At 40.9% G+C, this 26159-nt stretch overlaps 3 protein-coding genes across 4 annotated transcripts in view; 1 reads left to right on the top strand and 2 right to left on the bottom strand.

Moving 5' to 3' along the window:
* LOC132094578 (zinc finger protein 239-like) overlaps window positions 1–15059 on the bottom strand; it is a 102568-nt gene extending 87509 nt beyond the window's left edge. Inside the window, exon 1 of the mRNA XM_059499413.1 lies at window positions 14856–15059. The gene's annotated coding sequence lies outside the window, so the exon portion shown is untranslated. The remainder of the gene's footprint in view (window positions 1–14855) is intronic.
* The window catches only part of LOC132159925 (gastrula zinc finger protein XlCGF57.1-like), a 486703-nt gene that overhangs the window by 123407 nt on the left and 337137 nt on the right, over window positions 1–26159 (top strand). The window lies entirely within an intron of this gene.
* Window positions 16080–25873, bottom strand: LOC132143206 (uncharacterized). The gene is made up of 7 exons (XM_059553371.1): window positions 25540–25873; window positions 20595–20915; window positions 20187–20498; window positions 19483–19599; window positions 19074–19133; window positions 18879–18959; window positions 16080–16168 (listed from the first exon to the last, which is right to left on the bottom strand). The coding sequence occupies exons 1-7, from the start codon at window positions 25871–25873 to the stop codon at window positions 16080–16082; spliced, it is 1314 nt and encodes a 437-aa protein (XP_059409354.1).

The raw sequence follows: 26159 nt of genomic DNA, 5'->3' as shown, positions 1-26159 counted from the left end.
ATTCTGAATTCATGAGCGCTAGGCGCTGCCGACTGTTATATGGGCAGTATTGCGTAAGACCCGCATTGCCACATTGGTCAGGCCTTGCCTCGGCTGTGTGATGTCATATTGCCGCATCTACGGATGCTGCTAGATATGGGACGGAGGGTTTTTCCCCCTTTTTTCTGTCCCGGACTCTCTGTGAGTCCCTCAGGTGACTGTGCACTGTAAATCCTGGGCGTTGCTTCAGGTTTATCGGTGTGTGATCCCTGCGCGCACGGCGTTTTACATCGGGTTCCCGTAGCGTCTTAGCTAAGACGCAGTACGAGAGAGCTCTCGTAAGAGAACGTACTCGGTTACTAAACGTAACCTCGGTTCTCTCTAGAAGAGCGAACGAGTACTGCGTTCTCTGCCGTGCGTACAATTCACTCTGGTTCGCTTCGGCGATGAAATAAATCAGGTGAGTCAGCCTTTTCGAGCTCCTTTTATAGGTTGGGCCACACCCGTTTCGGCGGGAAGTGGCAAGAAGGGCGCGAAGCGCCCTTATTGGTCTGATGTTGCATCAGCCCGCGCTCGATAGGCTGTGCAGTTGCCGCAGAACAAGCCAATGAGCGAACGAGCCGTCTCGCCTATGGCTGTGTACTGCTGCAAATGCGCTTTACAAAAATACAAAATTAAGGATAATTTTTTGCTTCAGTATTTCGTGAAAAGAGACTTTTCCCGTAGCGTCTTAGCTAAGACGCAGTACTCGTTCGCTCTTCTAGAGAGAACCGAGGTTACGTTTAGTAACCGAGTACGTTTCGCCCAGACGCCCACCACTAATGGACACACCTCTCATGGCTACAAGAACTCTACGGCAAGTCAGAGCATCCAGTTTGCAAGAGCGCGATGATGGCAAGGATAGCCCTTACAATTATACATATAGGGGAAAAATGCCCCTGAATGAGCTTTTGTCACAAAGTTATCACCCCAGGCACGAATGAGTGCAAATTTGGAAATTATTTTATTCAACAGTTAAATTAAAGAAAGTAGTATTATTCTTTTATTTTTATATTATATTATGAGTAGGCTATAATTTCAATTTAATAAATAGTTGGCGATAGTTTCACAAAAATAGAAATTCTGTTTATTTACATTTACTCAACCCAATGATTCAGATGCAGCTTCTGTAACAAAAGTATAGCATGTGTAATTCTAAATTAAATATTAATATTTAAAGCTACATTTTGTTTGCTTTTTCACATTTAACACAATTAGGCTCTAAAATATCTTCTGAGGGTACTTTTTCTTCCTTTTTAAAAACATAATAACATATGATAAACTGAAATCATACTCAAAAGTAGATACCGGATTTATTTTACAATAAAGCAATTACAAATATAGATATAGGGAATACAGTTATCGAATGACACAAATAAGTCCAAATTTGGAAATTATTACAATGGTTAAATAAGAAAATGTATGGCAAGTCCTGACCTTTTGGATGTATTTAATTATAAATACCTTTGTAATCTATAATAACAGTACATTTATTCATTCTTGAATATTAATATAGGTACCTGTAATTTTGGCCAAATTATATATACTTTGTTTGTGAATTTGCACATGCTATAACATAAACATCATTAATGACCCCTTTGTGTTTAATAAAAAAATAAAAAAGATTGATTAGTGAAATGAAAGAATGATTTAATAAAAAATTACAGTATTGCATGATTTGTACATAATACACTTTGCATAAACGTTTGCAATTAGTTTTTTAAAAGGTAACGTTACAGTATCAAGGCCTCTATGCTTGCATTTCTTTTTTGATATTTTTTTTTTTGTTTAGGAACATAAATTAATAGGGCAATATTAGATTTTTTTTTTTTTTTTTTTAGCTTTTTGATCCCGATTTCCATTTCATTTTTATTAAATTAGTAAAATACAATCCAGAAGAATAAGTTACCAGTCAAATGAAATCAGCATCAACATTTCAGCTTTACAAGGCACAGAACTCTGCTGTTGCATTAAGGATTATACAGTCTTTTTGAGAAGACTTGGAGTTGGCGTTAATGTATTTCATAAGAACGATGTAATGAAATTAATGTTTAAAATATAAAGTTTTGAAAATGGAAATATTAAACGATTTAAATGACTCATTTATACTTTCAAATGAAACTGAAACCAACAGTAGGTGGCAGCATGTCACTGCCTTATCAATGAATCACAAAGCAAATTACTCTCTTTATGAGTTAGTGATGGTAAATCATTGACTCGCCAAATTTGTTCAAAAATGCAGATTCATTCATAAACGTTGTTCAGAAACAGCTGAGTGTTTGTTTGGAGATGCACCGTGATCAGCTGTGACTTTGTTTGAATTTGTTTTTAAGAAGTAGAGCAAATTAAGTGTTCCTGAAATTTAAGTCCATATTGTAACAATTAAAATCTCCATAATCATCGGGAAGAAGGACGCGGGAACCGGCGGACAATCAAAATAAAACTTTAATTACAAAATAAACACAAAACAGCGCATCAGCCCCTCACGGACGACTGATGTGCACAAATAAAAAGCAAACACAACTAAAAGCCCAGGCCTGGTCCTCTCTCGTCTTTCACTGTCGTTGCTCCAGTTTTTTTATCCTTCCATCTCCTTCGTGGGACTCGAGACCGGTGGGTCGAGCAGGTGTCGCTCATCTCCATTCACTCCACCGGCCTCGCTCCTCGTTCCCACGGCCCTCGGCCCCGCCCCACTCGTCACATAACCCCATCGCCCCTCGCAGGCCGGGGTGTACCCTCGAGACTGCGCTCTACTCCCCCCACCCCCACCCTCCTCCCTCTGGGGGGGACCGCTTACAGGGACCTGCGGGAGATGGAGGGAGGAGCGACAGAGACGAGAGAGGGGAGAGAGTAAAAAAAAAAATTCCGGTTCCCAGACGCACTGCTGCTTGGCCCTCCACCAGCTTGGTGATCTCCTCCGCGGTGCCTGGCAGTGGCACTGGATGGCCCTCGGCAGACGGCACGACACTCCTCCGCTGCCCGGTGGACAGCGACGGCTCCTCCGGTTTTGGGCAGCCGGCAGGAGTTCCCTGCTCCTCCCCGTTCCAGCAGATGGCAGCAGGCTCCGGTCCTCTGGCAAACGGCGCCGACTCCTCCGCTCCCTCACGGACGGCAGCCGCCCCTCCACATCGCGGGCGGCCGGCAGCAAGCTCGCCCGTCCCCGGCAACTCACTCCAGCCCACCGCCTCGAGCGTCCATGGCGGCACACTCTTTGCCTGCTCGATGGCACTGCGGATTCACCACAGCGGCGAGGGATCTTCAGCAGCGCGTCCCTCCTTCTACCGGGCTTCGGCACCACTGTAACAATTAAAACCTTCATATTCATCCGGAAGGAGGCGGGACTCCCATAAGTCTATTTTTAGGGGGGGTCAGCTCCGCAGTTCTGCTTAACTCAGCTATGATTATCATTTCAGTTTATGTTTATAAATATATATATATATATATATATATATATATATATATGAAAATTGATATTTAATTTAGAATTACATATGCTCTACTTTTGTTTCAGAAGCTGCATCTGAATCGTCATATATTTACAGACTAAAACAGTTTGGTTATCAGCATTCTTCAAAATATCTTCCTCAAACGCAATAAAGGCATAAGGTTTGAAACAACATTAGGTTGAGTAAATGTAAATAAACAGATTTTCTATTTTTGTGAAACTATCGCCAACTATTTATTTAATTGAAATGATAGCCTACTCAAAATATAATAGAATAATAAAATAATAATATTACTTTCTTATTAATTTAACTGTTGAATAAAATCTTTTCCAAATTTGCACTCATTCGTGCCTGGGGTGATAACTTTGAGACAAAAGCTATATGTATAATTGTAAGGGCTATCCTTGCCATCTTCGCGCTCTTGCAAACTGGATGCTCTGACTTGCCATAGAGTCCTTGTAGCCATGAGAGGTGTGTCCATGTAGATGAGTAAATAAATCTGCATCTTAAGTGGCGTGTCGCATTAACTTAACGTCTGTCAGCGTGTGGCATTATTTTAACGCGTGGTGGCGTCTGGCGTTAACTTATCGCGTAACGGCGCTTAATTAACTCCTGGCGGCATTATGATAACGGCATTTTAAAATTAATACGGCATTGAAAAGCACTCATTTTCTGGTCCACTTGGCTTTCCATACGCATGCGCTGCTAATAGCGCCGCGCTAGCACGCTGCTGTGGAGGGAGGAACTTCATTGAACGAGAAATGAGTCTTTTACATAGGTCAATGGATTACGTAAACGAACTTATAGCCTATATTGATAAGGTTACGATACAAAGGTCTAAGTAGCAACGTAACTTCCGTGATGTCCCCGATGTGCGGGTCGGGGCGGGTCAAGAAATTTTACTTTATTTGCGGGGGGGGGGGGCTGGGGCGGGCCAAATAATTTCATAAAAGCGGGACCCGCGGGTTGGAAAAAACCCAGACCCGCGCATCACTAGTGGGCTGCGTTTCCAGGGCGACGTTGATCTGTAACCAGGATACTTGCCACAACGTGTATTAGTGTTCTCTTTGGTTGTGGGAAATCTTAAATGTGTGCATCTTTCCACTCCGAAGATATCTGCCAATATATATATATATTTTTTTTTTCAAGGTTAGATTTTCATTTCACAATGTCTCTTCCACAATAGCTTATTATTTGATTGTTAAACTTAACATATCTCATCAAAAGTATGTTCCTGCACAACCGGAGGCTGCAGATTCAGGACCGCAGATGTAGGACCGCAGTTCTAGGACCCTAGTTTTTCGTGACCGCGCCACCTACCGTACTGGATGATAAAGCGATGGCTGCAGTTTCAGGACCGCAGTTCTAGTACCCTGTTGGTTTAGTTTGCAGTCACGTTACTTTGTATATAGCATCAATATATTAATCTCAGTAGTATTTGTTTTTAAATGCGATTTTTGATTCAAAATACAGCAGAGGTTAATTACTAGGTGTGTTTGAGTCACAATTTTAAATTGAAACCCCATCATTTAGAGGCTAAAACCAGCTGTCAGATGTTTTCGCGCCACTCCCGGTTGCTGAGCAACACGCGTGAGTTTGACAGCTGCCTGTCAGAGTGACTCAGTCGTTTTTTAGGATTGTAAATCTAGTAAAAGAAATGGACAAATACAAGCAGTGTGTGGACAGTGCACAGTAAAGTGTACTGCGTGTGCGCAGCTTTCATAATACGATACATATATTTAATTAACTTTTTTTTTTAATATAATTCTGCAATTTTGCCCCCCGTCCAGCAGATGGAGCCTGTGTCGCCTGTCAGCAAAGCCGGCCCTGTGTGTGTGTATATATATATATATATATATATATATATATATATATATATATATATATATATGTATATATGTATGTATATATGAAAAGTGAAAGTCCTTGCAGCATGTGGTGCATCTCTTCAATTCGGGCAGGGATCTTCCTTTTTGGATTGTTATATGTATCTTGAAAAAGAGAAAGCCTACTTGTTAGAATATTTTGAGATCATGAAAATATCCTTAGTATTAATATCTTTAGTATCCAAATCCATAAAATCACTTCATATTGGCCATGCAGAACATGACAGAAACTAACACATGATATCAATGGACTGTATGTGGAGTAGACCTGCAGATTAGGCCAAATTGTAACAAGCTATTAAAATTGCCAAACGCCTCATTCATCATTGCAAAACAACAGGCTAACACATACTGCAACTAGGCAGTCAGTGCAGTTTAATTATGAAAGATATTTTATACATAAATATGGTAAAACAACGACTACTAAGCCAGTATTCACACTAATACATTAAGCTGCAGGTAAATCTTACAAACCTTACATCAACCATGCTCTTGTCATCTGATAAGTTTAATTAATGTGCAGGCTAGATTCACTCATTAAAACTCATTAAAACTCAACAAGGATTTATGAAATCATAGCCACGAATTAACGTCGTAGTAATTAATAAAACTAGCTCACATATTCTTAATTTGGTGGGAATTAATTATTAATTCATAGTTAGCAGTTCTCACTATGTAAACTTCGCACCGTTTAAACGTTATAAAATAAAACTTAATTAAATATCGGTACTCACCGTCTGATTGCTGTCCACATCGTCCATCTTTAATTAGTGTTGATCCAGTACGGTAGGTGGCGCTGTCACAAAAAAACTAGCTGCGGTCCAAGAGTTGCGGTCCTGAAACTGCAGCCTCCGGTTGTGCAGGAATACCCTTCTCTATCTCATTCCAAATGTTACTCTGTGCTCTAAACATGGATATATTTTATGATATTGTGCAATGTCTTTGTTTCAGAGTATGTAAGTAGGTTACAGTTGAGACTCAGTTTATCAACTGTACCCGGATTGATGTCCTATTGTGTCACATGCTGATTAGCTGTACAGTGTTATTATAATAGAATAAAAGTAACATTTATACATATGCTACGCAAATTCTCTTAAAAATATATGTACAGTATTTGTGTTATTTCAACTGTCTATTATTAATGGAATTATTTTCTAGTATGGTGTTGTGTATACTGTACATCAATATGGTGTACACTAGGTTTGATCTATTACTGTATAAGTGTGTTAAAGGGATAATTCACCCAAAAATGAAAATTTTATATTTATCTGCTTACTCCCAGGACATCCAAAATGTAGGTGACTTTGTTTCTTCAGTAGAACACAAACAGAGATTTTTAACACAAACTGTTGCAGTCTGACAGTCTTATAATGGATGTGAACGGAAATCACAGCTAAAACATACAAAACAAAAAAAAAAAAAAAAACCTTAAACCAAAATTAAACCCTGCAACTTGTGATGATACATTGATGTGTAAAGACACAAAACGATCGGTCTGTGCAAGAAGCTGAACAGTAGCTTTGTTTTTGTCATATGTGGCCACTTGTCAAGTATGAAAAAACTAAGTTTTATTTAAATTCTGAATATATTATCATATACAGCATGCATAGTGTTCCCTTCAAATTTATTGAAAACAATCATTCATTCTTCATGATTTCACAAAGTTTGAAAAAAAAAAAAAAACCATGACCATGATTGTGACCACACAATGAAACTTTTTTTAAACTTCTTGAAAGAAGTTACGACCATGATAGAACTCTGGCCAAAAAATGGTGACTCCAGCGGTTCGTGTGTAGATTCCAACCTAAACAAAATGAAATCAACAAACATGTCTGTGATTAGCTACATTGCTCACATCTGTGAAAATGCATTGTAATTTGTACACTGCATTTAACCCATCAAAAATTGCAAGCACACAGCAGTGAACACACAAACACCCTTGTGGGGGCAGCCATTTATGCTGCTGCTCCAGGGGAGCAGTTGGTGGTTCGGTGGCTTACACAAGGGCACCTCAGTCATGGTATTGAAGGTGGAGAGACCACTGTACATTCACTCCCCCCCTACAATTCCTGCTGGCCTGAGTCTCGAAATCGCAACTTTTGGATTACTAGTCCGAATTTCTAAACTGTAGCCCATGTCTTCCCCTATGCTATGCTATGCTATTATTATGAAGCAAACAGATCATTACCAGTGGTTATTGGCTTTTCCATCTAAAAGCAATCTGAAGCATCAGCAGGCAATTGTATGAGTTTATAAAGGCTAAAATCAACTCCGACCTTCTCCCTCCGTCCATTGGATCCACAGGGATGTCCATGGGCAATTTTCTTAGACAGCTAAAACTAGATGGAAGCAGATGCCACTGGAAACTAGACTCACAGAATTTACTAATTTGTCTTAAAGTAAAAATAAGGTGGATATCGGGACTAGGGCTGAACGATATAGACAAAATTTCATATCTCGATTTTCATGCCAGATATCTCGATATCGATACAATACGATATGACTACGTGTTCTTTTGCTAAGCACGACCTGCACAACACGTCACTCTGGTTTACATCGTCTTTACTGAATCCAAAATACTTCCAAATTATGGAAGATGATTTATGTTTTGGCACCAAGTCAGATTCTGCACTGCCACCGGTCGCATTATCTCCCACACTCATTTTCTTTCTTTCTAATTTATCCGCTGTCTCTGTACAGTGTGCATAGACGTGTCACGGCCGGAATAGAGGAAACCAAAGAGAAAGATCCAATTGCGAGTATGTCTTTATTTAAGGACAACTCCAAAGGGTAAACAGTCCAGGCATGGGTCAAACCAGAATAACAATCCAACATGAAAACAGACAAAAACACACGGCAAGAGCAAGACTACGGATTAACATTAAACAAGGACTCCGTGACACATACATACTAAGACAGACCAGGTATAAATACACATGGAGAAACAAACGCTAATGGGGAAATGACTGAGTTCAATGATTGGTAACTAGTGACAGCTGGGTGCAATAAGCAGAGAACATGAGGAATGTGGTTCATAAAGTGACAGACACCGTGGGGAAGGAGGACATCTAGTGGATACCCAGGGAACACAAACCAGACACTGTTACAATACCCCCCTCTACGGAGCGGCTCCCAGACGCTCCAAGACAAGAATACAAAAACCAGAGACCGGAGGGGGGCGGACAGGTGGAGGCTCAGGGGGAGGACGGAGGGCCAGAAAAAAAAAACATGGGGAACAGACACCAGAAGTGCAAACACAAAACAGGGAGACCAGGAGGGAGGTGGACCGGCGGAGGATCAGGGGGAGGGACGGAGGGCCAGGCTAACAGAGAGGAACAGGGAAAGGAAGTGAACAAAAAAAACCCCAGACACAAAAACACAAGTCCAAGAAGGACATAACGTGATGCCCACCAGGGCAGAGCAGAAGACCACCACATCCTTGTGGTCAAGGCGGAAGCCCCCCAGGGCGGAGCAGAAAACCACCACAACCGTGTGGTCAGGGCGAGAGCCCCCCCAGGGCCGAGCAGAAGACCACCACGTCCGTGTGGTCGAGATCGGAGTCCCCCAGGACGGAGCAGAAGACCACCACGTCCGTGCGGTCGAACCAGATGCCCCCCAGGGCGGAGCAGACTACCACCACATCCTTGTGGTCGAGGCTGAAAGCCCCCAGGGTGGATCAGAAGACCACCACGTCCGTGCGGCCGGACCAACGGGAGGACGAAAGTCTGGTAATCCCATGGTGTTTATACTGGATTCCAGAAGATCTGTGCTGACTTGACTCTGCTCATGAAGATTATTGGTGACTTGCCTTTGTTCATGAAGATCAGTGGTGACTTGCCTTTGTTCATGAAGATCCCCGGTGACTTGACTTGACTCTGAAAGGTCAACGGTGACTAGACTTGTCTCTGGAAAGTCCATGGTACCGAGCCCTGACTCTGGAAGGTCATCGGTGACTAGCCCTGACTCTGGAAGGTCATCGGTGCCTATCCCTGACTCTGGAGGGTTAACGGTGACTAGACTTGACTCTGGAGGGTCAACTGGAACCTGACTCGACCCTGGAGGGTCATCGGTGACTAGCCCTGACTCTGGAGGGTCATCGGTGACTAGCCCTGACTCTGGAGGGTCATCGTGACTAGCCCTGACTCTGGAAGGTAGTGTTGGGCGATATGGTCATTTTTCAAATCGTCATATCATCAGCCCGTGAGATCGACAATACACAATATTATCGAGCATGGGTGGAGCAAGAGAGAGACTCTTTGTTCTTGTCATAGCATAACTATTGGGTGTTTTAAACCGCGCAGGTGCGAGAGAGAGAGCCTATGGAGTCACGAATAATTAAAAAAAATTACTTTCAAACATACTGACTGATTTAACTAACGTTAAATATAAAAATACTGTATTTAAAACAGCTAGTTCATACATAGTCGGACGCAACTGTCATATCGCACGTCCGCATCTGCGCAGGGAAGTTATCAGTCTAAATGTTCTGCAAAATCAGTCAACGGTGAAAATCAATAGTAGATTTCATTTAAAGTCCAACAGTTTAACACTAATATTGGGCATAAACGAACATTTAAATATAAAGTATTTAAAACAGGTAAGTTGATATATTTGTAGTAAAGTTGAATTGAACTGATGCATCAGTCATACAGCGCTCCGGACCGCGTGCCTCATGACGAGTCTGACGCACCGCCACAGAAACAAGAATGAGATGCATTCTAACATAACTGGGGCATTAAACTCAGTTAGTGAGGGCTCGTTTAATATATTGCACATACAGTATATAGGCCGTTTAGATTACTTGTTAAAGTGCAATGAAATACCTTATATCTGCAGACGATGTACGTCTGTTTGTGGATGGAGACTTTGTAACGGCCAAAACTATGTATTTTGCATGCATCACATTATAGTGCGGTGTGCATGAAAATAATAACAAGGCGGCAGATTGAACTTATTATCCATAGTGGTTCTCACGTAGTCCTTCTACGTCATCACCACATAGTGTGTTTTATAAGTTAAGTGATCAGTCTTTAAGAAAAGAACTACCTGAGAACCATGCACTATGGATGATAAATTCGCTCTGCCGCCTTGTTAATTATTTTGTCTTTACTTTATTTGTGACACCAAGAAAGAGTTAATCTCTCATGTATGAGAAGAGCGCGTTGCCATTTACCAGCCATTAAATGTGTGGGACACCAAATCGTCGTTTTCTATCTCTTTCATTTCATGGATTTAACGAATTATCCGAGTCAAAGCGTTACAACTTCACCGACTACATGCTGTAATCCTCCTGCGCGTGCGAGGTGTGTGTGTGAAATGCGGGCAGTGAAATTAAGTGAAATAGCTGGGCAGTTTAAAAGCCGAATTATAATAAGCAGCCTAATAAAAATAATAGTTATTATTACTATAATCTAATACATTAATAGGAAAATGAGCCTAATATCGTCTTGATTATCGACAGAGAATTCTGCTTATGTCGATATCTCTGAAGATGGTCGATACACGATACTATCGTCTATCGGCACAACCCTACTGGAAGGTCATCGGTGACTAGCCTTGACTCTGGAAGGTCATCAGTGACTAGCCCTGACCCTGGAAGGTCATCGGTGACTAGCCCTAACTCTGGAAGGTCATCGGTGACTAACCCTGACTCTGGAGGGTCCATGAGCACCTGACTCGACTCCGGAGGATCAACTGGAACCTGACTCGACTCTGGAAGGTCAACCGGAACTTGACTCGACTCTGGAGGGTTCACGGGAACCTGACTCAACTCTGGAAGGTCAATGAGCACCTGACTCGACTCCGGAGGATCAACTGGAACCTGACTCGACTCCGGAGGGTCAGCTGTGGCTGTCATCCTGTGCAGCGGCGCTGGGCAAGCAGCCATCTTGGGCCATGACTCTGGACAGGTGGCCATCTTGTGCTGTGGCGCTGGGCTGGGGACTATCTTGTGCTGTGGCGCTGGACCGGTGGCCAACTTGGGCATTGGCGCTGGGTTAGCGGCCATCTTGTGCTGTGGCGCTGGGCTGGCGGCCATCTTGTGCTGTGGCGCTGGATAGGCGGCCATCTTGGGCCATGACTCTGGACTGGCGGCCATCTTGGGCCGTGGCGCTGGACCGATGGCCATTTTGGGCAGTGGCGCTGGACCGGCGGCCATCCTGGGCAGTGGCTCTGGGCTTGCTGCCATCTTGTGCTGTGGCACTGAGCTGGCGGCCATCTTAGGCAACGGTGCTGGGCTGGTGGCCATCCTGGGCAGTGGTGCTGGGCTGACGACCACCCCACCGGAAGAGACAGGAGTGGCTGGGGCAGCCCACGGAAGCCGATGCTGCAAGTAGCACACAAATTCCCAGAACTCAAATGTGTCTAAATGAGCCATTTCCTCTTGAGGAACTGGGTCATCCAACCCGCTGTTAATATAATCCTTTAGGGCCGCGTCATAATATCCCATGCCCTCAGCCAGGGACCAGAACACCTGTGCCATGGCACCCACCTCATTGCCCTCTTGGCGGAGGGCAGTCAACTTCAAATACTTAGCTCTCCGCTCCACCATCCTGGCTGGGGAACGGGAAACATCAAGAGACATACCGCTGGATTTTGCTGTGACGGAGTCCTTCTGTCACGGCCGGAATACAGGAAACCACAGAGAAAGATCCAATTGCGAGTATGTCTTTATTTAAGGGCAAATCCAAAGGGTAAACAGTCCAGGCATGGGTCAAACCAGAATAGAAATCCAACATGAAAACAGACAAAAACACACGGCAAGAGCAAGACTACGGATTAACATTAAACAAGGACTCCGTGACACATACTAAGACAGACCGGGTATAAATACACAGGGAGAGACAAACGCTAATGGGGAAATTACTGAGTGCAATGAATGGTAACTAGTGACAGCTGGGTGCAATAATTAAGCAGAGAACGTGAGGAATGTGGTTCATAAAGTGACAGACACCGTGGGGAAGGAGGATATCTAGTGAATACCCAGGGAACACAAACCAGATACTGTGATAAGACGTTGGAACAGGGGGGGCTTTATTTTTTATTAAATAAATACAATTTATTTATTTATTTATATATATATATATATATATATATATATATATATATATATATATATATAATACAGAATCTGAATTAAAATGTGTTTGATTTAAGCCTACATTTTAAAAATTTGGGTCAGAAAATGTATTGTTTTTAAGCCTTTCGCACGTACGATCACACAGGTGTAATCAGTCTAGGTTGGTCCCTGGAGCGTACGATCAAATGCATCACATGATCAACTACTAAATTCAAATGTTGAATTTAGCCAGAGACAGGCGTGCTCAGAGCTGTCATATATCACAACTTTTCAGTGTTTTCAAACACATACTGTTTATTTTAGGTTTCAAACATATAAATTCACATAAGTACTAAAAAAACAATACATTTAGAGTTTGTAAAACACACACTGATGTCTATGTAAGAGGTAATAATAATCTTTTCCATTATAATTCGACACGTTTTATTCATATCAGATACACGTTGTGTAAGTAACTTCAATGTTTACTCTATTCTATTCCCAGTTCCCTAGTTCACCAGCCACTTACTTTTAAGTATTTCGGGAGAAGTGGATGAATTCATGTGTTGTAAACATAGAGGTTGTAAATCCAACAGTTCCGATTCTCTGAACTGCGTCTGCGGCACAAACTAACACGGCGGCGCCCATCGCGCATACAGCTCAACTAACACGATCGTTATAAAGGTGTTTAAACAACAATATACATTCACTTGCATGTATTTGACAATCGGAATAACAGATATTTCATGCCATAGATAACACATTTGTGAATATTCTGAATAAAAAAGGAAAAATGACATAAAAGCAGATCATCATTCATTCAGCGCTGTTGCTGCTGCGGTGTGTCACGTGACAAGCGTCACCATGGAAACGCCGCCCCCCTTCTCACAATATAGTTCCCACGTCCCTGGCACTACCAGTTTGGTAGTGTGTGCGTGCTGGCTTTAGCGGTGCATTCAAGGGCACTCATGCTGGCTTTAGCGGTGCATTCAAGGGCACTCGTAAAACTGATGTTTGTTGTGACTGCCAGAGTTGTATGCAGGGCGAGCGCGGAGAGGGGAAATCTATATGGTCTATATCGTTGCTTTTTTCGATAGTAATATCTTGAAAGTTCATATCTAGATATAGATACTATAACGATATATCGTTCAGCCCTAATCGGGACTATGAACAGACATTCAGATGTTTATCTGAAAGTGCAAAATACTGTGTGTAAATGTTGGTGTGTATAAACCTGAATTTTTACAGCACTGTAAATTTTGTATCTCATCTCTGTGTTGTGACTCGATTTCTAGTATTTTCTGAAGCATGTTACTGCTGGCTGTGGACACTGTGGTTTAACACACACATATCTGAGATCATCTCTCAGTTTGGACAAATGATGCTGTCATACATTCAGCTATCATTTCCTCTTCTTTCTTTAAATGGGTTTCAGTAACTGAAACTCAAAATTTTTCTTCTGTATAAATATTTTCTATAGTTGCTGCAAACGTTGTACAAACTCATTATTGCTGTCATTGCTGTTATTATCTAAAGTGTTTTTTACTGATTTCATATTCTCAAATCTGTCTAAATCTGTGTTAGTGAGCACTTCTTTGCCAAGATAATTCATCCACCTCACAGGTGTGGCCTATCAAGATGCTGATTAGACAGCAGGATTATTGCACAGGTGTGCCTTAGGCTGGCCACAATAAAAGGCCACTCTAAAATGTGCAGTTTGATCACAATGCAACAGATGTTGCAAGGTTCGAGGGAGCATGCAATTGGCATGCTGACTGCAGGGATGTCCACCAGAGTGTTGTGTTGAATTGAATGTTCATTTCTCTACCATAAGCTGTCTCCAAAGACATTTCAGAGAATTTGGCAGTACATCCAACTGGCCTCACACCCACAGACCATGTGTAACCGCACCAGCCCAGGACCTCCACATCCAGCATCTTCACCTTCAAGATCGTCTGAGACATAGTCACATAGACAGCTGCTGCAACAATCGGTTTGCATAATCAAATAATTTCTGTACAAACTGTCAGAAACCATCTCAGGGAAGCTCATCTGCATGCTCGTTGTTCTCAACTGGGGTCTCAATCCTGAGTGCAGTTTGTTGTCATAACCGGAAAATGCTCACATTCGATGGCAAATGGCAGACCGAGTGTATGGCGTTGTGTCACCCACACAACGCCATACACTCTGTCTGCCATTTGCCATCGAATGTGAGCATTTTCTGGTTTGCTGATGTCAACATTTTGGGTCGAGTGGCCAATGGTGGCGGTGGGGTTATGGTATGGGCAGGTGTATGTTATGGACAACAAACACAGATGCAGTTTATTGATGGCATTTTGAATGCACAGAGATACCGTGACGAGATCCTGAGAACCCATGTTACAAGGATCTGTACACAATTCCTAGAAGCTGAAAACATCTCAGTTCTTGCATGGCCAGCATACTCACTGGACATGTCAACCATTGAGCATGTTTGGGATGCTCTGGATCGGTGTATACAACAGCGTGTTCCAGTTCTTGCCAATATCCAGCAACTTCGCACAGCCATTGAAGAGGAGTGGACCAACATCCCACAGGCCACAATCAACAACCTGATCAACTCTATGTGAAGGAGATGTGTTGCACAGCTTGAGGCAAATGGTTGTCACACCAGATACTGACACCCCGCCCCACGGAACATTGCCGGGTCACCTTCTGTGTGAAAGCAAACACGTCCCGGGATTGATTCTGGCATTGAACCCGGGTCGGGAACCTAGTAACATTGCCGGGTTCAATCCCAGGATGAGTGCTGTGTGAACAAAAGCCAGATCTAATGCCGTGTCGTAGTGATGACGCACGTTATCGCGCGACTCTTTTACCGGCTGTTTTGAAAAAAAGATCGCGACAAAAAAATATGTGCAAACTGTAATGAAGCAGAGATCAGTTAGTTCCTCACTTTCCGCGCTGACGCCAAGATCGTTCGCCAGCTTCAGTGAAAGTATAACGTGCCTAACGTTTTCGACTCATACATTACACGTCACGCCCTGATGTCACGTGTTATTACGGGATCTTTACGGGTTGTGTGTGAACGTGCCCACATATTCCTGGTAATCACCGGCAGTGTGAAAGTGCAAAATCTAGCGACCCGGGAACAATTGCCGGAACACTTTACACGTGTATTTGCCGGAATCGCAGTGTGAAAGGGGCTTAAGGCACACCTGTGCAATAATCCTGCTGTCTAATCAGCATCTTGATATGCCACACCTGTGAGGTGGATGGATTATCCCAACATAGGAGAAGTGCTCACTAACACAGATTTAGACAGATTTGTAAACAATATTTGAGAGAAATAGGCCTTTTGTGTACATAGAAAAAGTCTTAGATCTTTGAGCTCAACTCATGAAAATTGGGGGCAAAGAAAATGAGTTGCGTTTATAATTTTGTTTAGTGTAGTTCGAGCTCTATAATGGTTCTCCAGGAGCAGGAATGAGGAACCTGGTGTAGCTAAAGCACATTCATTTCTGCATGTTTAGATGTTTTAGAGCAGTGGTTCCCAAACCAGTTCTTGGACAACAGTGCACATGCTGAATATCTGCTTTTGACACCTATTGGATTCTCGACTGATGAACCGATGGCTGAAACAGATGTGGTCGATTAGGGAGATATATGATGCTGTCTTATATGATCTTGCCTCTATCCAATGACGATCAAACTTTTTGGAGATATGAGTGAAGACAAATCAAGATCTGCCACGGAGAGGGTCAGATGTAGAAGCATTCCTGCTAAAATGACAGAATGTTTTTGGTGGATAGGTGTATGATCCTGCAGGCCTTTAAGTTTGTCTCTTCATAAGACAGACACCGCAGCTGTCAGTGCTGATTCTGACAACACTGCCCTCTATGAGACAAGATGCATGAATGAAGGATTTTTTGTTTTTTGGCATTGAGTATAAAGCATTGACTGGCATTGAGTTCAGGCTGGATGAGAACATAATTATTTCTGCTGCAGCTGCTGTAAATCTGTAAAGCTGGCCATCTAATGAAGATGAGCACATCCTATATGATACTCATGATACTCCAAACTCTCACAAAAGTCCCACGCTCCTCATTGAATTCCACAAATTTAAGTATAAGAGGAGAATCTAATTATCATAATCAAATTATGATAAAAGTGATTATGGAATCATCATTCCATATGAAAGTTTACAGTGATATTTAATATCTATTCCAGAGTCAAGTCTTTCTTGCAATGCTAAAATGGTTGACAGCCGTTCTACACTTTCGTAACTAAAATAGTGTATTAATTATAGCAGCTGTACAGTTTCAGAGCTGTGATCTCACTGTTGGGGTTTAATTCTGATGGCACTTCTGCTTTTTCTTTCTGTGAGCTGCTGTATGCCATTAATCTTCTTTCAGTTAACAATGGAATGAGTTCAGACTGTTTAAGAATTATAATTAAATCAATATTCATCTGAACTAAGTTCGATTTAAATTTCTATAAAACGATAATGGTATGTGAGCAGATAACTGTAACTTACCTAAGTCCTAATTTCAAATCTTCTCTTTTATTATGGCCACTTTTATTTATTTATCTCTTTTATTATTTATTAGATTTTGTTAAGGGGAAGTCGTGGCCTAGTGGTTAAAGAGTATAACTCCTAACCCTAAAGTTGCGGGTTTGAGTCTCAGGCTGGCAACACTACGACTTAGCTGCCCTTGAGCAAGGCACTGAACCCCCAACTGCTCCCCGGGCGCCCAGCATAAATGATGCCTACTGATTCGGGTGTGTGTGTGTTCACTGCTGTGTGTGTGCACTTTGGATGGGTTAAATGCAGAGCACAAATTCTGTGTGTGGGTCATTATACATCAGCTCAATCTGATTGGCTGCTCACTTACTGCCACTTCCATTGGTCCATTTGTGTCCGGATGCGTAGGACTTTGCCAGAATTAGATTAGCATTAGACTTTGCCTGTATAGGGCCCTATCATACACCCGGGGCAATGTGATGCGCAAGTTTGCGTGAAAGTGAAGTTACATTCAGCCAAGTATAGTGACCCATACTCAGAATTCGTGCTCTGCATTTAACCCATCCAAAGTGCACAAACACAGCAGTGAACACACACCCGGAGCAGTGGGCAGCCATTTATGGCCGGCCGAGATTCGAAACCCACAACCCTAGGGTTAGGAGTCAAACTCCCTAACCACTAGGCCACGACTTCCCCACGACTTGCTAGTTTCAGTCCGACACTGTTCGCAATTTCCCGTCCAGCGCCATGTCGTTTAAATAGCAAATATATACTTGCGCCTATTTGTGCGACCACATGCCAATACACATATATATTAACGGACTCATCACATGGAGATTTGGAGGATTCGTGTTTGTGCCGTAGATGATCTGCTTGCACACTTTAACTTCGTGCACGAGCAGATTGCTTTCTTCTCTTGAGAAGTGTTCATCTTTTCCACCAGCAAATTCCGCCATATAAATAGCGATCTGCCATGGCGCGAGCGCATTTCGCTCCTAAAGGGAATGGGAGATGACACTCTGATTGGTGTTTTGAACGTTATGCCATTACTTATTAAGAGAATAGGGACAACCCATTCCAAAAATGCACCTCGGCGCACGGACCGTTTTTCCTTTGTTAAAATAGCAAAAGTGGATTTGGACACACCCTGAGTGCACCTGCGCCGTGTGCTTTACACTCTGCGTTTAGATCGTTAAATTAGAGCCCATAGTGTTTACTATAGTGTTATATTGCATTAACACTCATTAAATTTGAAGTTTTACGTTTTAATCATTTTGGAGCAATAATAATTCCAAACTCAGTAAATTGGCTCTTGTAGCCAGCTGTGAGAAAAGGTGAAGTGTGTGAAAGTCAATAGTTTATAAAAATGGATTTCTGAATTAACCACAACAGAGTTATATGAAATATTATGAATGTGAATCAATTTGAACATATTTGTTGCTTTGCTTCAGTTTAACACTTCATCACATTACCAGCTCATGAAGGGAAATCACTAGATTTGTATGAAATATTTTAGCAAAGACAAAATATTATATGCAATTGCAGAGGGTTTATTAAAAACATTAGTAGCAATCGTACAAAATACAAATTAATTCTAAAAAAACATGAACAAGCAGAGAACATAAAAGAAGCCCAAAAGCAGCTCCATCACACAGAACAGAGATTATTGTACAATCAATATGTACAGTACTGTATTTACTACTGTAATTAAAGCAGTTTATACACCAAACACAAGAAAATTACTGTGAGCACTGCATGCAAATATCCATAAGATGTGTATGAAAAAAAATCACCTGGTAAAAAACAAAACAAAAAAAAAACACATAATATAAAAATGGTTGTTATCAGTATTTCTTCGTGGTGGGAAGTTTTGCTTTGTTTTCTGAGAATAATAAAAATGAACAATCCTCTATAAGTTTTGGGTATTTTAAATAATGTTGCAGATAGTGTGAAGCTGAAAAACTCACCAGCTCTTCTGTCACAGATGATCTGAAGAAGAATCACAGTAGGAGCAGCAAACACTGCACACTCAACAATAATCACAATCACTGCAGGAAAGATGAGAGAAACAATCAAGATTAAGCACAGACTCAATCTGTGAAACTGGGAATCAAATCAAAGGTATAAAACAACAAAAAATGAAAAGAAGTGTTATACAGTACCTCTGAATAATAAACGAGCAGTCTTTCTGGCTTCAGTTTCTGCTGGATCTGTGATCATGTCTGTTAATCAACCAAAATGATCAAACATAATGAACATATTAAGAAAATTTCACATCACAGAAATGATAAATGAACTTCCACTACAAAATGAGTCTATCATCTATTACATCATTATGCAATTAGAGATATTTGTGTGTAATGTATGACATCTATAAGTCTGCATGAACACTTAAATGTCGAATATCTATGATTTGACCACATCTAAAACATACGGCCATGTATGAAAACATTTTAAATGCGTAAATGTTTATCAATCCTGAACTCATGAATTAGCAGGTTGATCATTTGTGACAAACCAGTGTAAAGCAGTGAAGTGAGAGACTGCTGATGTGTGAGAGAGATGATGAACCTTGTATAGCAGCTGCTGTTGGAGTTTGTCTTGATGTCGTCTCGGAGTTTGAGCTGCTGACTGGAGTCAGGGTCGTTAAATCTGAAGCTCCAGAAGATGAATGTTCAGATTCATCATCTGCAGGACAGTAATACCACATTTTCATACTTGATAATTACAGGACACATAGTTTGTTTCATCATCAGTGTTTACAGTGTCAGTTATTGGGAAGAGAGGTGTTACTATATATTTTAAGCTTCCTTTATATTAGAGTTAAACCATAAACCTTCAAATTGTCCTGTATGAATTAAATTATTAATTCTAATGATTCCTGAACTGACCTCCTACATGGGTCAGACTGTCAGTCTATGTAAGAAACCACAAAAACACCAACATAACAGACACTTTCTGAAAAGCCCAAAATAACCGAACACTAAACACAAACAGGTCTTTCCCTTTACTCAAAAGTGCAAGAACATCACACTTAACTTTCATTGAACACTTTATTAAAACCCAAGAAATGTTTGTCAAGTTTCAATTCCTTCATTATTATAAACACCATCACTTTTAGGTCTGTTAATATTTACGGCAGTTGTGTTCTCTTCTGTCAGACTGAAAGAAGCTTTTGATCCTCTGTTTATTCTGCTTCAATGATATTAATAGTCCTTATAGTGTTACTGACTTTATGACATTGTGGTCTAAAACTTGTGGCATTGTTTTCTCACCTGAACTCTTGCCAGTATATGTGGTTGAGGTTTGGAGTTGATTTCTTTGAGTAACATTGCATCTCCACTCTCTGTTGTGATCTTCATTCAGGATTGTTGTCGTCAGAGTGATGATACAGTGACCTGGAGCTGATATCTGATATCTGGAGTCTGATTTTTTCAGTTTAACACCAGCCTGATTCACCCAGAACAACTCAATTCGCTCAGAACGGATCCAATCGTCACAAGTGACCCCAGCATATGAATAAAACTGACAGGAAAAAGTCACAGAGCGGCCTGCACTGATCTCAGTCTGTGAGGATGAAGAAGAGACTGAAACACAAAATAACACAAAATCACAGACTCTTCAATCATCATGGGAGTTTAAATGCAGAAATTCCTCTTTTTAAACTGACTACATAAAATTACCATGAAGAACATGCAGATAAACACGAGCATCAGTTCCCTGTTGTTGATTATTCACATATTGTCTGCAGAAGTAAAGTCCCCCATCTACTTTTTTGACGCTCTTGATGTTCAGAGAGCAGTCAGACCCCAGACTCAGTCTCTTATGACCCTTCTTGTTTTTCTTCTTTATCCCTCCAGCAAACAGTTCAACTGCTGGTGAATCTCTGAATCTTTCATAGTTCCATGTAGTTGATTTGCAGTCAGAAAGAGCATTATTACAGGACAGACGTACATCTTCACCAGAACTGATGAACACCGAAGTCTCATTCACTTCACTGGAACCTGAAACACAAAAACATTGGAGTAATCATTGTTATATATTAATAAATGAAAAAATGAAGCATACCAGCGTAAAAAAACAACAGAATATTCAGATCATACAGAAAATAGATGTCTTCACCTGTGTGAAGTGAAGAGAGAAAGATCAGTCCCAGCAGACACAAGTGACACTTATCGGCCATCTTCTCTTTCTGTCAGTCTTCCTCTTCATTATATTCTCTTAACTCTTTCTTTAAATACTCTCAGCTCCTCCTGTGGTTTTTAACTTCCTCTGATCTGATCCGACTGAGTGTTTATTCCTTGCACGAGCTGCATTTGACTGATAGTATATCACTGCATGCAACCGATATTGTTTTTTCAGTGTTTCCGTTTTCTATCTGATCTTCACACTGTAACCATTACTATTTGCTCTGAATCTCACCTGAACCATAAGATTCATCAATGATGCATCGACACAAAAAAACTACACAGCAGCTGAAGCATATAAAGATCATTTGTTTGTAGTTTTTTTGCAAATTATTAAAATTATTGTGATTATGGAATTTTTATAAAGTTTAACAGTGGCATTCATCATCTATCCACAGTCGAGACTTTCTTACAATGCTAAGATGGTTGACAGACATTGTACACTTTCATAACTGAAATAGTGTATTAATTATAGCAGCGCTAGTGTTTTTAGATATGAGAGCTTGGAAATGTGAGTTTGACCGCAGTAGAGCAGTGATCATCTCTGAACCCAGATTAGGCTGATGATGTGAAGTGATACATCCTGGGTTGCTGCCTCATATTCACGATCTCAACCCTATTGTCAAAACGGTCATTTTCAATTACTTGATATATTATTTAAAAAAAATAAAAATAAAAAAGTGCAATAATATAATCAGTATTAATAATGTGTGTTTTATAGTTATATTTAATGGGTCACACTATATGTAGTGTGAGGACCAAACCAGATCTCCAGCTTCTCTTATGAGAACCAGGCTGAAAAAATTATGTGCACCCATTTATAGGTGCTAAAAAAAGTTGTGTTAGGTGGATTTTTATCATTTTAGGGTGGTTGTGTTCACACACAGTCAACCCTCATTTATATCCAAACACCATTTAAAAGTATTTCTTTATTTTATTTAAAACATTTTTATTATTATTATTATCTTATTTTAATTATTTTTTCTGCATAATAGGTGTCCTTAAAGCTGCAATCAGTGATGAAAGGGCCCTCACACCGGGCTCACCACCATCCGGTGGCCATAGGAGAACAGCGAATGTTGGGAAATATGCTTCTAAAAAGGTAAATATTTCTGCAAAATGTCCTGGTGGCACTATGATTATAACTGAATGTTGGCATGTAGAGGTCTTCAGCCCAGGACTCTTATCAAACATGTGAAGTTTGGGCCAGATCGGACATTGCATGTTAAGTTAGTTTAAAACAAGCCATTTTCTGTTGCCAGCAGGTGGCGCTATAACTATAACTGAATTTGGGCACGGGTGTTTGTTCAGGACATAACACCTATCAAACGTGTGAAGTTTGGGCATCAATTTGTAGCAGTGAATGAAGAGGTATCATATCGATCACAAGTGCAATATGGAGTACCTCAAGGCTCAGTACTAGGGCCATTACTCTTCACGCTTTACATGTTACCCTTGGGAGATATCATCAGGAAACATGGTTTTAGCTTTCACTGTTATGCTGATGATACTTAGCTCTATATTACTTCGCGGCCCAGCGAAACAACAATTTGAAAAACTAATGGAATGCATAGTCGATATAAAAACTGGATGACGAGTAATTTCTTACTGCTAAATTCTGAAAAAAACAGAGGTATTAATGATAGGACCTAAAACTCTTCATGTAATAGCCTAGAACGCTGTCTAAGACTTGTGGGCTGCTCTGTCAATTCTTTGTCATCAGTTAGGAACCTAGGTCTGCTATTTGATAGTAATCTTTCCTTAGAAAGCCACATTTCTAGCATTTGTAAAACTGCATTTTTCCATCTCAAAAATATATCTAAATTACGGCCTATGCTTTCAATTTCAAATGCAGAAATGTTAATCCATGCATTTATGACCTCAAGGTTAAATTATTGTAATGCTTTACTGGGTGGTTGTTCTGCACGCTCAGTAAACGAACTACAGTTAGTCCAAAATGCAGCTGTTTTCAAAATGCAAGTTTTCTTACTAAAAGCAGGAAGTATGATCTATTTACCTATTTGGCTCCTAAACTCTGGAATAACCTACATAACATTGTTTAGGAGGCAGACACACTCTTGCATTTTAAATCTAGATTAAAGACCCATCTCTTTAACCTGGCTTACACATAACACACTAATGTGCTTCTAATATCCAAATCCACTAAATGATTTTTAGGCTGCATTAATTAGGTAAACCGGAACCAGCAACACCCAATGTACTTGCTACATCTTTAGAAGAATGGCATATACGCTAATATTAGTCAGTTTCTCTCTTATTACGAGGTCACTGTAGCCACCAGATCCAGTCTGTATCCAGATCAGATGCTCACTGCATTGACCTGGATCCAGTATGTATCCAGACCAGATGGTGGATCAGCACCCAGAAAGGACCTCTACAGCCCTGAAAGACAGTGGAGACCAGGACAACTAGAGCCCCAGATACAGATCCTCTGTAAAGACCTTGTCTCAGACGACCGACGGGACAAGACCACAGGAAACAGATGATTTTTCTGCACAGTCTGACTTTGCTGCAGCCTGGAATTGAACTGGAATTGAACTCTTGCTTAGTTGGGGTCACTTCATTTACAGCAATATCGTTGACTTGATTGCAAATGATTGCACAGACACTATTTAAACTGAACAGAGATGACATCACTGAATTCTATGATGAACTGCCTTTAACTGTCATTTTGCATTATTGACACACTGTTTTCCTAATTAATGTTGTTCATTTGCTTTGACGCAATGTATTTTGTTTAAAGCACTATATAAATAAAGGTGACATGACTTGACTAATTCTAGCATGTTTAGCACACAATGGCATATTTTATGTGTTACTAATAGTGCATAACAGTGTAAAACATGACACTTCCTGTTACCAGTAGGTGGTGCTATAACCATAACCAATATGAGCATGTAGATATCTTCAGGCCAGGACTCTAATCAAATGTGAAGTCTGAGGCAGATTGGACATTGTATGCACAAGTTACAGTAATGCTCTGTTTCACGGCACTGATAGCATGCTTTAACACTTAGCTAAGTGTTGCAAGCATGTTTTAGCATGCTTCTAGAATGTTGCCAGCCAGTTCGGTCAGGTTAAGCAGTCATGGCCATGGAAGATGCACTTTTAATAGCGAATGGACAGTGACATACTCCTGGTTAAGACCTGTAGATGGCGAAGCAGATAGAGCTTTTTGCATTTTATGCAAAAGCAGTTTTTCTGTGGGACATGGTGGAGAATACGACGTGAAGCGACATGGTGCATGTGAATACCACAGAAAAAAAGCACATCATCAAGAAACATGCAAATCAGTGCAATAATTTTTCAATAAACCAAATGACCCGCAGGCTGACAAAGTCTCGGCAGCAGAAGTGAAGAGCATTTATCATGCTGTACATCACACACATTCATATCGCTCTACCGACTGCAGTAACAAGTTAGCCCCAGTAATTTTTCCAGATTCTGAAATAGCTAAGAAAAAAGCTGTAGAAACGTTGGGTGATATTTTGGGTCAGGTAGTGTCTTAATCTTTTATTCGTTGGGTTTAAAAAAAAAATAGGCAATATATTACAGAAAGCTTGAAATGTCTACTTTTAAACGAAAATATTAAAACCAAAATAATTAGGCTACTCTCTGATTATGTAATCCATATGAAATGTGCATTTCTCTCTGGCGTTCATGGCGAGTCCGCATCGTCAGCTTCATCTTAGCAGCAACACAGAAAACACCAGTTTATTACTAAACAATTAAATGTCTCCTTGCTAATTTAGACAAATTCATAATCATTACTTTAACCGGTTCCTTGTGGCAAGCTTTATGTGTGCGGTCATAATGCTTATTATCCTGTAGGCCAGGGGTGGGCAATTAATTTTGACAAGGGGCCACATGAGAAACCTGAATCGTGTCAGAGGGCCACACCAACAATAACACTTAATTCTGCTCAGCTTTCTTCCATTGTACAATTCCCTTAATTATATATTATGAATAGCTGGTACTGGTAATCAGTAGAATAAAACTAAAATAAAATTCTGTTTATATTAGGCTAAGTGAAATTGTGGTGCATAGGTCAAATAAAACAAAAACAATCACTGAATCAGTGCAATTTAATTTTCAGTACCTTGCCTAGGCTGAGCCACCTGACAGGGCAGTGGTAGCTGATGTCACCATGTTCCATCTCATTTTCCTCCAAAAGAGCAACAAATTGTCTGTGATTTAATGCTCTCGCTCTGATGAAGTTAACTGTTTTAGTTACTGCATCAACAACATGGTTCATCTTTAACATCTTTAACACTGTCTTACACAACACTTCCTGGTGGATAATACAATGCAAAAATGTCAATTTCTGCACAGGGATTAAGTTCTGTCACTTTATCCTGCATTCTCTTTAAAAGACCGACATTTTTCCCAGTCAGATTTGGACAACCATCTGTTGTCACACCTGCCAGATTCTCCCATTTCAGTCCTAACTTGTCCAAACATTCATTTACCTCTTTGAATAAGTCATTACCAGTGGTTGTCCCTTTCATTGAATGCATGGATGCCAGCTCCTCCTTGACTTGAAAGTCTGCAGTCAATCCACGTAAGAAGATGAGAAGCTGAGCGGTATCACGCACATCGCAGCTCTCGTCCAAAGCCAGAGAAAAACAGTCAAAGTCTGCAGCTCTGTTCTTCAGCTGAAGCTCCAAGTTTCCACCGATGTCCTCAACCCGCCTCGTCACAGTGCGTCGGGAGAGTGAGATGTTCTCAAACGCGTCCTTTTTCTCCGGGCACATCAGTGCAACCGAGTCCAATAAGCACTCCTTAATAAAGTCTCCGTCTGAAAATGCCTTACTTTTTCTGGCGATTTTGTGAGAAATGACATAACTTGTCCTAACGGCTGCTTCTCTGGTGGTGTAAAGTTTTGTAAAAAGTCCTTGTTGAGTGTGCAGTTTTGCTAGCAACGCATCAGACACACTTGCGCGCTCTTTTTCAGACAGATTTCTGTATTTATCCTCGTGTTTAGTCGTGTAGTGCCGATTCAAATTGTAATATTTTAACACAGTGACCTGTGTACCGCAA

The sequence above is a fragment of the Carassius carassius genome, chromosome 1 (genome assembly GCF_963082965.1).
Source record: "Carassius carassius chromosome 1, fCarCar2.1, whole genome shotgun sequence".
In the NCBI taxonomy this organism is placed as follows: domain Eukaryota; kingdom Metazoa; phylum Chordata; class Actinopteri; order Cypriniformes; family Cyprinidae; genus Carassius; species Carassius carassius.
Note: the sequence above shows the minus strand (reverse complement) of the source record. Positions and strands in the feature narration are given on the sequence as shown.